At 43.4% G+C, this 14,465-nt stretch overlaps 1 protein-coding gene across 1 annotated transcript in view; it reads left to right on the forward strand.

Moving 5' to 3' along the window:
- The window catches only part of PRKAR1A (protein kinase, cAMP-dependent, regulatory, type I, alpha), a 22,394-nt gene extending 8,496 nt beyond the window's left edge, over positions 1-13,898 (forward strand). The window contains exons 2-10 of the mRNA XM_006833607.1: positions 5,181-5,351; positions 6,056-6,147; positions 6,359-6,420; positions 7,446-7,492; positions 8,136-8,294; positions 10,960-11,020; positions 11,936-12,057; positions 13,156-13,237; positions 13,529-13,898. Coding sequence (XP_006833670.1) covers positions 5,181-5,351; positions 6,056-6,147; positions 6,359-6,420; positions 7,446-7,492; positions 8,136-8,294; positions 10,960-11,020; positions 11,936-12,057; positions 13,156-13,237; positions 13,529-13,701 — 969 coding nt within the window. The 3' untranslated portion in view covers positions 13,702-13,898. The remainder of the gene's footprint in view (positions 1-5,180; positions 5,352-6,055; positions 6,148-6,358; positions 6,421-7,445; positions 7,493-8,135; positions 8,295-10,959; positions 11,021-11,935; positions 12,058-13,155; positions 13,238-13,528) is intronic.
- The last annotated feature ends 567 nt before the right edge of the window (positions 13,899-14,465 follow it).

The raw sequence follows: 14,465 nt of genomic DNA on the forward strand, positions 1-14,465 counted from the left end.
TAGCGATTCGGAAGTAGTTTGTCACTCTTTCTTCCTAGTCTGTCTTTGTCTGGAAGCTCATCTGAAACCTGTCCACCATGGGTGACCCTGCTGGTTAATTAAAATACTGGTGGCATAGCCCTCAGAATCACAGCAACTCAAGCCACCACAGCACAACAGACAGTTGAGTGGTGGCCGTTTGGTTTTATCTTATGTTGGTGCCTCCCCTCCCCACCCCCCACATGAAACCTATGCATAGTTTTTCAGCATATTTCCTATGAACTTTTGGAAGAATCCTAAGTGAGAACTACTGAGGGCAGGGGCTGTTGTTAGAACCATGGCAGCAGCAAAGAGCAAAGATAAAACTATGTACCAGAGTATGTTTAGAACTGGCCATGAGTTCTTCGGATAAGGTTATATTCAGAGTGCCGTTTAAGAAATACTTACTGGAATTCATAAAGAAATGTTAAAATCAAAATCCTTTTGAGAAGTCAAAATTCCTTAAATTCAGCTCGGTGCAATACAGTCCCAAATGAGATGTTAAATTTTTCATGAGCAGAGTTTTTTGTGCTGTTACCAGTGGTGAATTTTGAAGCTAAGGATGTATACATGTAATCTCTGGGGAGACTTGGGTTTCATGGTTCTGTATTATAGGGCATGAGACACTTTACTGATAATTTGAATATCAGAATGGAAATGAAGGGCATTTTCTAAAAAAATGTGTTATATTTTTTTAGTAGGTTACATATTCACACATCGTTCAGAAATCTGCAGGCACAACAGGGAGTGATAATGAAAAGTCTCTTTCCCGCCCTGATGCCCTCCTTGAATCTAGTGAGTGGTTCCGAGATAATGTAGTCACAGACAAATACCCACAAAGGCCAGCCTCGGTCATACTGCGGGGTCTGTTCCACACCACTACAATAAATTGTTTTGTTTCCCAGTGCATATAAAAGTTATGCTTACTTTAGACTGTCAAGTTGTGGGGACTGCAGGAGAATACACTGGACTGCGAGGTCAGCAGCTCAAGCTCCTTGGAAACCTTGTACAGGGTCACTGTGAGTCAGAACCGACTCCGTGGCACTTGACAACACCACCTTACTGTCTATTAAGCATGATGAACAAGTTGGGACTGTCGTGAGAATGACTGAGGTGTGACACAGACAGGAAGTGAGCCCACGCTGCTGAAGTAGACTGGGCGCCAGTGGACTTGCTCAGTGCAGAGCTGCCCAGACCTTCCCTCTGTACCACTGCAGGATCCGAAGTGCAGTAAAGTGACACACACTCAGAGGAGGGCTGACTGAGTCCTAGATGTTGCTTACTAAAGCTCTGGCATTCTGTCGTGGTGGTGGTAACTGTCGCTGGTCAACTCGAACCCTGACCTTATGGTTCACAGGCCAGTGTTTATTCTACAGAATCATTTATTTAATCATCCCCATTGAGCCCTGGGGAGTCCTGGTGGGGCACTGTGGGTTAATGCACTGGACTGCAAAGTTGGTTTGAACTGCAAGGTTGGCGGTTCAAGCTCACCAGCTGCTCTTTGGAAACCCTATGCAGGGTTGCTATGGGTCGGAACTGACTCAACATCACTTAACAACAACATTGATCCCTGGAGGGGACCTTGTGTGGCACTGTAAGATAAGCATTGAGCTGCTAACCACAAGATTGGCAGTTCAAACCCTCCATCTGCTCCTTGGAAACGTTATACAGTGTAGCTATGAGTCAGGACCGACTTGAGGACTCTTAGCGACAACACTGATGTTCACAAGGAGCCCTGGTGGCTCAGTGGTTAAGAGCTGAGCTGCTCACCAAAACGTTGGCAGATTGAACTGGCTCGCAGCTCCACAGGAGAAAGATGATGTGGCAGTCTGCTGCGGTAGAGATTTCCGGTTTTGAGATACTATGGGACAGTTCTACTCTAAGGTTGCTCTAAGAGTCCTAGCCAACAGCACACAACAGAAAGGATCGTTGAGTCAGAATTGACTTGAAGTCTTGGGTACTGAGGGTAAAAATGATACAGTGAATAGCTTTGTGTATACGACTTTCACTGCAAGTAGCAAAGAGGTCAGTTTGAAGACTAAAGTACACCTTACTCAAGCCATGGTATTTTTAATAGCCTCATATGTATATGAAATTTGGACAGTGAATAAGGAAGACCATAGAAAAATTGATGCATTTGAGTTATGGTGTTGGACAAGAATATTAAAACTACCATGGAGTCCCTGAAGAACAAACAGATCTGTGTTGGAAGAAGCGCAGCCAGAGTGCTCCTTAGAAGCCAGGATGGCCAGACTTTCATCTCTTATACTTTGGACATATTGTCAGGAGGGACCAGTCACTGGAGAAGGACATCATGCTTGGTAAGGTGGAGGGTCAGCAAAGAAGAGGAAGATCCTCAACACAAAGGATTGGCACAGTGGCAGCAGCAATGGGCTCATGCGTAACAATTGTGAGGGTGGTGCAGGACTGGGCGGTGGTGTGTTGTGTATTAGGGTCGCTGTGAGTTGTGAGGGTGGTGCAGGACTGGGCAGTGTTGTGTTGTGTATTAGGGTAGTTGTGAGGGTGGTCCAGGACTGGGCAGTGTTGTGTTGTGCATTAGGGTAGTTGTGAGGGCGGTGCAGGACTGGGCGGTGTTGTGTTGTGTTGTGCATTAGGGTCGCTGTGAGTTGGTACTATACAGACTTGACCACATCTGACAACATATATCATCCACACATACATGCTGTAGAATAAATTATTGGATCAAGAAGTAAATGTTTACAATTAAATATAATTCTTAACTGTTCGTCTTCTTAATTAAAAATGACAAGATTGAGAGAAATGAGAAAAATATCCATATCCACAAAAAAATAAAAGAGAAATCTGGCTTGAGTCTAATAAAAATAAAAGCTATTAAGATCTTGATGACTGTCCTTTTAAACTTTCCATGATGCATACATAGAGTTCTATTTATTTTGATGTCCAAAGCAGGCCTGAATACCATGCAGAGGGAAAATAAAATTAGTTATCTATTGAATTACGTTATCAAAATCCTAAAATATCTGATCAATTTTAAATTCATTTAGAATTAGAAATTTATATTAAAAAAATGGAGAATGGGTTTTTCTAAACCCTAGATTTGAACATTAAAATGTGTCAGTTTTTATGAGTGTGAGTCAGAAATAACCCACACTCGTTATTCATAACCACATCCATGGCTGATGACAACATTGAGTGTGCATATGAAATGAGTCTGTCTGATAGATGAGTTGACAGTGGATTATGTGGCAAATCATTTACAAATCAGCCATGGCTCTGTGTATGAAGTAATCCACACCAGACTTGGGTTTCAAAAAGTTTGTGGGAGCTGGGAACCAGAATCACTCAGGGAAGAAGAGCATTAAATGGAAGCGCCTGAATGTCTGCAAATAAAATTTGGACCCGATACTCAAGGAAGGTAAAAAAAAAAAAATCATTACTCTGGATGAGACATGCGTTCATCACTAAGGAGGGCCTGAGAGTAAACGGCAGAATATGGACTGGAAACAGCCTCAATTGCTGACCAAGAAGTTCAAAAGTCAACCATCAGCTGGGAAACTGATGCTTAGAGTGTTCTGGGGATTCTTAAGGGCCACTGTTGGAATACCAGGAAAGGTTTCAACAATCAGTAGTGCTCATGACAGTGAGATGCTCACTGAAGAGCCGAAGCCTAAACTTCAGGTTAAACTCTGAGGACTGCTGTCCAAGGGTGTAGTGATCTTGCGTGATCACGCATGTCTGCCCACTTTTGCCCACACGGTTGACACTGCAGAGACTTAGTTTTGAGTTGTTAAAGCATCTCCTGAGAGTCCTTTTCTTGTTCCTTTGGACTTTGACCTGCTAGGTTCCCTGAAAGCAGCCCTTCAAGGATGAAGAATGAAGAAACGAAGATAGCAGTGCATTCGTGGTTTAGAGTTCCTCCTAAGACACTTTTTAATAAGGGACTACAAAAGCTTGCTGACAGATGGAGAAAGTAAATTGTAAAGCAAGGAGGTTATGTTGAAAAATGATCAATTAGTCTTCTAAAAATTGATGAAAATAAATGCTACAGCCCGAGTGCAGATAATTTTTGACTCATCGTACATAACTTGATTCAGTTAGAATTTGTTTTTTTTTTTAAAGCAGGTAAGCTCTGTTTTCACTTTAACTTCAAGTATATAAGTCAGAACTGACTCGATGGCACTTAACAACAATGTATCAAAATGACTGCCATCGAGGTGATTCTGACCCATGGTGACTTTTAGGGTTTCCGAGACAGTCTTCACGGGAACAGCCAGCCTCATCTTTCTCCGTTGGAGTGGTTAGCAAACCAGCACTTAGCCCACAGGTCACCAGATCTCCTGACTTCAAGTATGAACCCTGATGATAAGCATGCTGCTAGCTGTTTAGGAAGTGGTTTCTAGTGTCAGGTTGGAACTTACTGAAGTTCTTGGTTGCCATCACAGTGTTGATTGCTTGGTCCTGGGCCTCAGTTAGACTGGGACTCCACAGACTCAGAACCCTCCTGTTTGTTTTCCTCTCCCCATTGCCTAGTGTAGAACTTGGCATGGCAGCTCCTGGGGACGCTTGTTGAATTAATGCGGAACTCAGTCATCTAGGCGTTCTTGGATCATTTGCTGTGTCCGAATTGTTCCTGGAGGATATTTTGCTCCAGGCAGGGGCTGCTGCTGTTATGTGCAGCAGCATGAGAAGACCCTGATTTACCAGGAGTTTGCTTTGCCGTTTATTACTGTTTCTGTGCATTGTAAATGATTGTCAGTGTAGTACTACTCTGTTGCTGGTAAGTGCATTTAGAGTCTGTTCTGACTGAAAGCAACCCTGTATAGGGTTTCCGAGGAGCAGCTGGTGGGTTTGAACCACTGACCCTGTGGTTTACAGTCCAGTGCTTGTCTGATAGTGCCACACCAGGACTCTAGGTGTCTCATTGTTTATCTGCACGTTGTGTGTCCTTGCACTACCTCCTGAGAGAGAACTGCTGCCACCCTTTGAGAGCATATCTTTGCTCACTTTCTTCTCTGTCCCCAGCCCACCTGCATTTGCAGTTGGCCTTTTGAACGCCCTTCAGTTTCACACTGGTCGTAGCGATACGCTGTGACTGAGAGGACCTGTGACTGGAACCTGAGATTACCAGCTTTTGTAAGGTGCGGCACGGTCTCATTTTACAAACCTGCGATTTCTTTCAGGAGGAGGCAAAACAGATTCAGATTCTGCAGAAGGCCAGCAGCCGGGCAGACTCTCGGGAAGATGAGATCTCTCCTCCTCCCCCCAACCCGGTGGTCAAGGGCCGGAGGCGACGCGGTGCCATCAGTGCTGAAGTTTACACAGAGGAAGATGCAGCGTCATATGTTAGAAAGGTACCTCCGTCCTGGGGCTCACGTGGGACTCACCTGGTCTCTGATGAATGCAGGTGCTATTTGAGCAGTAAAACTTCATCCTGTTGCAGTTCTTTGTAGCACAGGTTTGGTAGCAACTTGCCTCCAGCACAAGTCACCGGTGACGATGGTAAAGCAGTGTGTAATGGGGTATGGGGAAGGCTCTTGGCTGTGCCTTCGTGTCATAGTGGGTCATGGTGTGTGAAGGTTTTGATATCCTGTACTTTGTCATGTGACTTTCAGCCTTCTAGCCCATGACCTCCATTTATCCTAAACAGCTCTCTGGCCATTTCTAGCTGTGCCGTTAGTCCCAAGGGGACCAGGGTCGTCCTGATAATACGCGTTCACAGCTTAAAAACATGACTAGTTGCCATAAAGTACTTAGCTTTGCCTTAGAATGAAGACCTTATTCAAGGGTGGTGCTAGTTCTTCTTGTTAGCTGGAAACCAGATACTAGCCTGTTAAGTACAGGTCTGACTGCTGTACACAAGGGGATTAACTAGTCCGTATTTGTGGAGTATTTTGTGATCAAAGACAACACAAGTGTGTTGTAGTGAAAATATTTAACTCAAAGCAGTCTTGTTTAAGTACATTAGTCTAGCTTGTGATTGCTTTGAAGTGCAAGTTGTAAACATGAAATGTTTTTGGTTTATGGAATCGCCATTTGACCTTCAATTCTTTTCTAGGTTATACCAAAAGATTACAAGACAATGGCTGCTTTAGCCAAAGCCATCGAAAAGAACGTGCTGTTCTCGCATCTTGATGATAATGAGAGAAGGTACAGGTTCTTTCTCATAACTATTTTCCCAGTAATGTAATAGTCCAAAACTATTCTCAAATCATTGCCACAAATTTTAAGACTTTTTGTACTCTTTTCATCTGACGACCATCCGGCCTGAAAACCCGACACCTTTAACTGTAAAGTTAGAGTGAACGCCACAAAAGAGACATGAAGTGAAATGTAACGTGAGGCTTTCTGTCCCTTTCAGTGATATTTTCGATGCCATGTTTCCAGTCTCTTTTATTGCCGGGGAGACTGTCATTCTGCAAGGTAAGCACTGCTAATTCTGTGATACAGGTTACTGCTAGAAGGGAGGGAGATGAGAACGAGGCTGCGTTTGGTCTTGTTTTATGGAGGGTTTTTCCTCTTTGGTTCTACCTTCTTCATTTGTTGTTGTTAGTGCCAGGGAGTTGGTTTCAACTCATAGAGACCCTGTACACGGTGTCCAAGACTTTAAATCTTTTGTGGGAGCAGAAAGCCACATCTGCCAAGGAATGGCTAGAGGACTCCAACTGCTGGCTTTGTAGTTTGCAGTCTAGTGCTTATCCTGAGGAGCCACTGAGCTCTCTCTTGCTCTGTTACACATTTTTTCCAGGTTGTTTATTTTTTAAATCTCGAATTAAAATCCTTTGAGTGAAAAGGCAGTCTTTCTCCAAGGGCCTAATATTTCCTTATTATCTAGTGTAATTTTGTTTGTAATCACTGTTAAAGGAAATTCATCATTGTTTATTCTAAATGCTATATGGGATTTTATAACTGCATGGCATATGTATCCTTTATAGTGATTATTAACCATTTAAAAAGCAGGAGATTAACAAAATACCCACATCCATCAGTATGCAGTCTTTATATACCGTCATCCATCGGTAGGTAGTCTTTAGTTTCTAAGTTTTCTATCTGCCTACATAGACTACCGTGGTTGGAATCTTTTGGGTATCCCCTTTTTTCCTTATTTACTTGACATTTCAAGAACATTTTAAACAATGCATTTTCTCATTTTGTGGCAATCTGATCTTTAGGGTGTTTTGTTTTGTTGTTGTTGATAAAGTTGGCACAGCAGTAACGATTGTGTAAACTTTGTAGCTTTTTTAAAAGTATTTTCTCCAGGGATGTATTTTACCTTGAGATGATTCTGTAAGAATGGATCCAATTTTTATACTTTCAAAGTAAATGGTTGGATTGTTGCTTCACAGAATCACTATGACATAGGGTTAGTGTTTACATTGATTTGCTCATTGTGATTTGTATCTCCTTAAATTGGGATATGATGACTGACTTTACTTTCCTCTCTTTAGGTGATGAAGGTGATAACTTCTACGTCATAGATCAAGGAGAGATGGATGTAAGGTTCAATAATAGCAAAATTATGTTGATAACCTCAAATGTCAGTGTGTTGATTCTGTGTCACTTGTCAGGAACAAGGGCAGTGTTTCTGGAGGGCGGGTGGGCTGGCGGGCTGTAGCGCCTGCATCTGTACCTTCTGCCAGGTGTTTGAAGTATCACTGAGCAGCTTGACATATAGGGGTCATGTCTCTAGTGAGACAGACGCCGTATTGCTGCTGTGGAGGTTGGGATGTGTATTCTATGGGGAGGCTCCGTCCAGCTTCTAGTAGGAATCCTGAGGCTCTGCTCAACTTGCTTACTTCTGTGAGTCTTGGTAACACTGAGACACGAGGGTATTCACAGCGTTGGTCTCACTGACTGCAGCAGATTTAGTGACTTCATGCCAGCCGTGCACTTGGCATGACCCTCTGAACTGTGTGATGGGAATGCATGGTTAACCTTATTAGATAATTAAACAAGTGAATCACAGATACTCTGACCTCATTTAACTTGAATGTTGTTGTTCTGTATACTGAAAGCTGGCTATATTTTAGTTTTTTAAACCAAGGTTCAGGTTCTGCCTCTTTAAAAAGTTGTAAGGATTTTTCATCTTTGTGCATTTGTGTGTATATAAAGGATTCTTTGCTGTCATTTGCATTTAGGTCTATGTCAACAATGAATGGGCAACTAGTGTTGGGGAAGGAGGGAGCTTCGGAGAACTTGCTCTGATTTACGGAACGCCTCGAGCAGCCACGGTGAAAGCTAAGACAAATGTGAAGTTGTGGGGTATTGACCGAGACAGCTATCGCAGAATCCTCATGGTAAGACACCCTGGTTTATGGAGTGGGGTGAGAGTTTCTGTCTGTAATGAGTGTTGGAATGACACTATGAGCAAACTAAAATCAGGATGTCATTTACTTTTCCTGATAGAATAATTTCTTGTGAGCCCAATTGAGCGTTATTCACAATACCCTTGGAAAGGGTAATCTTTTAGAGTAAAATGTGGCCAGAAAGAACATGGGAAACAAAATGTGTACCTGTAATGTTTTGTTTGGAAAGCTTTCCGTTCACTGATAGGCACATCTTAGCTTACCTAGTTCTCCTGTGTCACAAGGAGCTTGATAGAGCTTGCTTTGAAAGTGCATGTGGTTATTTATGGCCATTCTGCAAATGAATTACCAATAATGCAAATATCATTTTTCCACTCACTGAAGGAATAAACGAACTAACAAAACCATTGTAACATTCTGCTGTGATTAAGTTAAACTTTCTGAGAACTTGGTGAAGATTTTAGGGGAGACAACTAATGGCATTAGTCAGTGGGAGCGGTTTTCTTAACAACATTGTACAGTGCCTGTCTGGCTCTTTGAAAGTGTGCAGTCTAGTGTGATCTGACATTTTTCTGCCCTTGGGAGGGTGTGTGGGCACGCATGTGTGCCTACATTGGTAATCCTCGGGATATGAGCCAAATCTTGTCCGAACTGTGCCTTTCAGAAATTTGTAGGTAAGTCAGAACAGGTGCATATGATTTTTTACCTGGCTACACTTCAGTATAAGATTCGTGGCCTTTGCAGTGATTACGAAGCTGCTCGAGCCCGTGTGGAGGTGATTGTGGTGCAGAGTTGACTGTAAGGAGGGCTGGGGTCAGTCTTGTCATGCAGGCCTTCCACCTGTCTCTTCCTCGTTCTGGAAGCTCCGAGATGGCAGTCCACCGCTCCGCTTTGCCTCTGCTGATTTCTGCAGTCTGTCCAGTCTCCCGCATCAGGCTCCAGAGATGGCTCGCTATCCTTTTGCTGACTCTCCCATTCCAGGACCTAAACCCAGCATTTTCCCTGTTCTGTGATGGTTCACCCAAGTTCTCAAATTTTGGTTCTGTTCCGTTTTCACTCATCGTCCATGACCGAAGTGGTTTGAAGCCTTTCATAAAAGGACCAGTGGGAGCTGCCTGGCAGTTGGCTGTTTGTAACCTGGAGACTGCCTAGGTGGGTGTAAGTACACAGGACTGGGTCTCTCCCTTGCCGTCCTCCACAGAGGTGGATCTCTGCAGCTATGACGACTTGCCCATATTTGGGGTCATGACTTTTTCCTGTTTTTTCCCCCTAAGTGACAGTCATTTGTTTTCTTCTGTGAGGAATTAGAGTTAGGTGTAAGAGCTCATGCTGGGAATATATTCAGCTATAATCATATAGATGGAGCTCTGGTAGCGTAGTGGTTATGAATCAGGCTGTGAACCTCAAGGTCAGCAGTTTGAAACTACTGGCTGTTTCACGGGAGAAAGATGAGGCTTTCTACCCCCATAAAGATTTACAGCCTCGGAAACCCTATACAGGGTCACTATGAGTTAGAACCGACTCCATGGCACACACACCACCACCACCAATCATATATATTACTTAGGTGGGTCTTTTTTTTTTTTTGGAGAACTAATAATTTGTTTATTTAAAATTTCACCAATTTAGTAAAAACAAAAATCCTCATCACTGGACCAATAAACAGCATTCTTACCAATGGAGAAGAGATTGATGTTGTCAAGGACTTTATTCTTCTTGGATCAACTATCAACACTCATGGAAGCAGCAGTCAGGAAATCAAATGATGTATTGCATTAGGCAAATCTGTTGCACAAGACCTTTTGAAAGTGTTGAAGAGCAAAGATGTCAGCTTGAGGACTAAGGTGCACCTGACCCAAGCCATGCATGCAAAAGCTGGACAGTGAATAAGGAAGACCGTAGAAGAATTGATGCTTTTGAGTTATGGTATCAGAGGAGAATATTGAAAGTGCTGTGGGCTGCCAAAAGAACCAACAGGTCTGTGTTTGAAAAAGTGCAGCCAGAGTGCTCCTTGGAGGCCAGGTTGGCCAAATTTCGTCTTTCATACTTTGGACATCTTGTCAGGAGGGACCAGTTGCTGGAGAAGGATATCATGTTTGGTAAGGTGGAGGGTCAGAGAAAAAGAGGAAGACCCCCGGTGAAATGGATTGTCAAAGTGGCAGCACCAATGGGCTCAAGCGTGGCAACAATAGTGAGGTTGGCCCAGGATCGGGCAATGTTTCCTTCTGTTGTACGTAGGGTCGCTGTGAGTTGGTACCGACTCGATGGCACCTGACGACAACAAGGAACCTTTTGGAATGTTGGTGTGGTGCTGTGGGATAAGCATGAGCCTGCTAACCACAGAGGTGGTGCTCAGTCCCACCAGCCACTCCTCAGAAATGTTATAGAATTGCTATGAGTTAGAACTGACTCGAGAGCACTTAGTAACAGGAATCTTCTGTGGAGACATGCCTGGTTTTCCTCTCGGTAGGAGCCACTTACAGAGAACTAAACAGAGGCTCAGCATCATAAACAGGAGAGAGACTCACCAAGAAGACCTTTCTTCTATAACTTGACAGCATGTTACCACTTTTCTGATTTTTTAGTTTGAAACCTAATATTTCCCAGTGTTGTGATAATTACACATTTTTGAAATATGATTCTTCTCTGTTTCTAGGGAAGCACGCTGAGAAAGCGGAAGATGTATGAGGAGTTCCTTAGCAAAGTGTCTATCTTAGGTGAGTTTCAGAAGATTTCATAGAGAATTGTGAATATGTGAAGGGTTAATGATGCTTAAGTAGAACTTACCATGTTTCCTAAAAATGACTCTGGGTATCTGAACTTGTAACTTTTGTTTGCTGATAGTACTAGGCAATCATAGAATCTTGACAGAGTCGAAGCTTTAAGTAAATAAGCAGTAATTGGGAACTGTTTAATTTGTATGTGAGAAACCTCTATATATGAGTTGCTGCTCAGTTCTTGAAGAGACAGACCGTTTCCGGTGTTCTCACTGGTTGTTCACAGTCAGACCCTCTGTCTGGAACTTGGGTCTCTGATGCTCATTGGATTGATTATATTAGTCCAGGAAAGAGTATTCAATAGAATGTGCATCCTCTGTGGGAAGATGAAGTGTTCTTTGGGGGCATGGTAAAATTCAAAATGCAAACGATGAATTGGAGAATTTTTGTGTATGTGAACTTGGAGATGTGAAAACCTGTTATTCATTGAATTGGAAGGGAAATGGCCATTTTTATAAGTCTTCTGCTTTTGTTTTGCTACAGTGAATTGTCATCCCTCCCTCCCCCCAATTGTCCTTCCTCTGGAATGGAAAATTACAGTATTAATCTTGTGTTCAGTAATTGTAGATTTGATTCGCACTGATGGCATTCTTTAGGGTTGCTTGCTTATATTCCCTACTCCTTTACCGCTGGTATAAACTAACCAGGTCCCTGGACTACTGAGTAAAAAGCCTCAGGATTATCTGTAGGTGACACGAGGTGACGAGGTTGGTGGTACTCAGAGACAGGTGACACGTTTCAGCACTGCTGGAGTTTTGAATGGGTTTGCTTTTTGGGTGACTCACTTCATACGTTTTTGTTTTGATGTTTTTAGCCACAGCAAATAATACAGAGATGTTCTGTGGATTCTTTCAGAATCTCTGGACAAGTGGGAACGTCTCACGGTAGCTGATGCATTGGAGCCAGTCCAGTTTGAAGATGGGCAGAAAATTGTGGTGCAGGGAGAACCTGGGGATGAATTCTTCATCATTTTAGAGGTAAAGTACCCACATTTGATACTTGGAAAGTGGCATTCCACACGAGGGAACTAGGTGGGTGAGTTCTTGCTGATCTTTAGACTACCTGACAGTTTCATTTAAAAAATAGGGTTGAAATGCTCTTGTTTGGCTCTCTGCATTTTAAATAGGGCTGGAAGTATAGCCAGACTAACCCTCACCACGTAGCCAAATGCCATCAGTTAGCCTAACCCTGGTGATTTACCATCTTTCTTCGTGCAGTGCAGATGTCTGAGTAAGGCAAATCAAGATCTAAAGTAGTAATAATTGAAAAGTTCTTGTGTGTTTTCTTTTGTTTTTTATCTTCCTAGTCCGTGGAAATGTGTAGCAGATATTCTTGCTGGCCGGTTAGATTTGGCTAGGAGATTTCTATGAATGTGGTTCAGTAGTTGCTTATCAATTTCTATGGGAACCAAGGATTGGGAGACTCAAGTTCTAGAAACCAAATCCATTGACACGAAGTTGATTCCGTCTCATAGGGACTCTGTAGGTATGTAAGGAAGGAGTCCTGGTAATGTAGTGGGTAATGTGTTGGGCTGCCAATCACAAGTCAGCAGTTCGAATCTACTAGCTGCTCTGTGGGAGAAGGGTGATTTCTGCTCCCATTCAGATTTGCAGCTTTAGAAGCCCTGTACGGTGTCACTATGAGTCAGAAGTGACTGCCCGGCACACCTCCGCCGCTTCTTGCCCCCTCAGAGCAGTTGGTGGATTTGAACTGCTAACCTTGTGATTAGAAGTACATTGCTTATCCTGCAGTGCCACCTGGGTTCCTGTGGTAGGTATTTTAGGCTCTGTGGGCCATCGTGTCTCCGCAGCATTGATTGTCAGATAATTACGGTGTAAAGGGTAGGAGCGGCCATACGTGGAGGGGGTTGGTGTAGGGAGTTTGGAATTGTTACAAAACCTGGCAGTGTGTTGGGTAGGCTTAGAGCTGCCTTTCACTGACCAGAGTCTGAACCCTAAGCAGACCTTTCCTTGGAGGGGGAAGGAAAGACCACACCGAAAGTATCTGAAGTATCTTAAGGTATTAAAAATGTCCTTTGAATCTGAACCGATTTTTGTTTGGTGACCTTGTTCCAGGGTTCAGCTGCTGTGCTCCAGCGTCGGTCAGAAAATGAAGAGTTTGTGGAAGTGGGAAGATTGGGGCCCTCCGATTACTTTGGTATGTGGGTTATCTCTCTGTAAACAGTTCTTTAGAAGCTCCTCTCAATAGGGAGAATCCCATAGCCTTTCACAATCCTGTTGTCTGGAGTAGTATTTTATTAAGGCATAGTTTACTTTGGTTTCAAGAGAAACAGCATGCTATTTTGACCTTTACTCACTGAGTTCACAGTTGGAAGTGCAGATGTGTCGTTGTCTGCACCAAGTGAACACTTGCCCTTCTTTCTCAGAAGGGAGAAGGCGGGTCTCCCTAGCAGCCAGCCTCCCTCACCCTCCCTGTGCCCTCTTGCAGGTGAGATCGCGCTGCTCATGAACCGTCCTCGTGCCGCCACAGTGGTCGCACGTGGCCCCTTGAAGTGTGTCAAGCTGGATCGACCCAGGTTCGAACGCGTGCTAGGCCCGTGCTCGGACATCCTCAAACGGAACATCCAGCAGTACAACAGTTTCGTGTCACTGTCCGTCTGAAATCTGCCTCCCTTTCTCCTCTCCCCATCAGTCCCTGCTTCACTCTCGCAGACGGCTTTCTTTCCCTCACTGCAGCCCAAGTGGCCACTGGTGTCACCGCTTCGTGTCTGTCCAGATGAAAGGTTGCTTTTCTTGCACCATTTTTAATTTGGAGCATCAAGTGAGTGCTCACACACAGTGAAATAAATAGAATGAGTCCGGAGCCCCGGCTATTTCTGCTTCTCTTTGTGCAGTGTTAGTGTTCGTTCTGGGCAGCAAGGCCGTGCTTTCTGCTGACGGTACATCCCGGCACCAAGGGACTGGGCAAGGGTCTTTTTTTTTTAATGACATAATTTTCCAGCTATAAGCTTATTTTAGACTGGCCATGTATGCTGTATTTCTTTATAGAGTAAATAATTTCTCATTAAGCTATAAGCAGTAGGAAAAATGGATCTAGAGCAGTTGAAAGACATTTGTCTGCCTGCATTTCAGCAGGAGGAGGGAAGAATGCCCGTTTTTGCAGATTGTCAAAAGGATGTGATCCACTCAGCTCTTTTTTAACTAGAGTTGTTGGTCAAGCTCATTTGCTTGGTTTTGTTTATATCTTATTATTTTTCTCTCCAGTTATTAAAGGTCATTACATGTAACTACTTATACATTTGTTTTAAGTTTGAAATCACATCTTAGCCTATGGTTTGGTTAGGATTTAACTGCATCTGCCTCTTCTCACAAATTCAGATTAGACATTTATCCAGCTAGTGCCAAATATTGATCACCAGATGCTG

Source organism: Chrysochloris asiatica, unplaced genomic scaffold (assembly GCF_000296735.1).
Source record: "Chrysochloris asiatica unplaced genomic scaffold, ChrAsi1.0 scaffold00007, whole genome shotgun sequence".
Taxonomy (NCBI): domain Eukaryota; kingdom Metazoa; phylum Chordata; class Mammalia; order Afrosoricida; family Chrysochloridae; genus Chrysochloris; species Chrysochloris asiatica.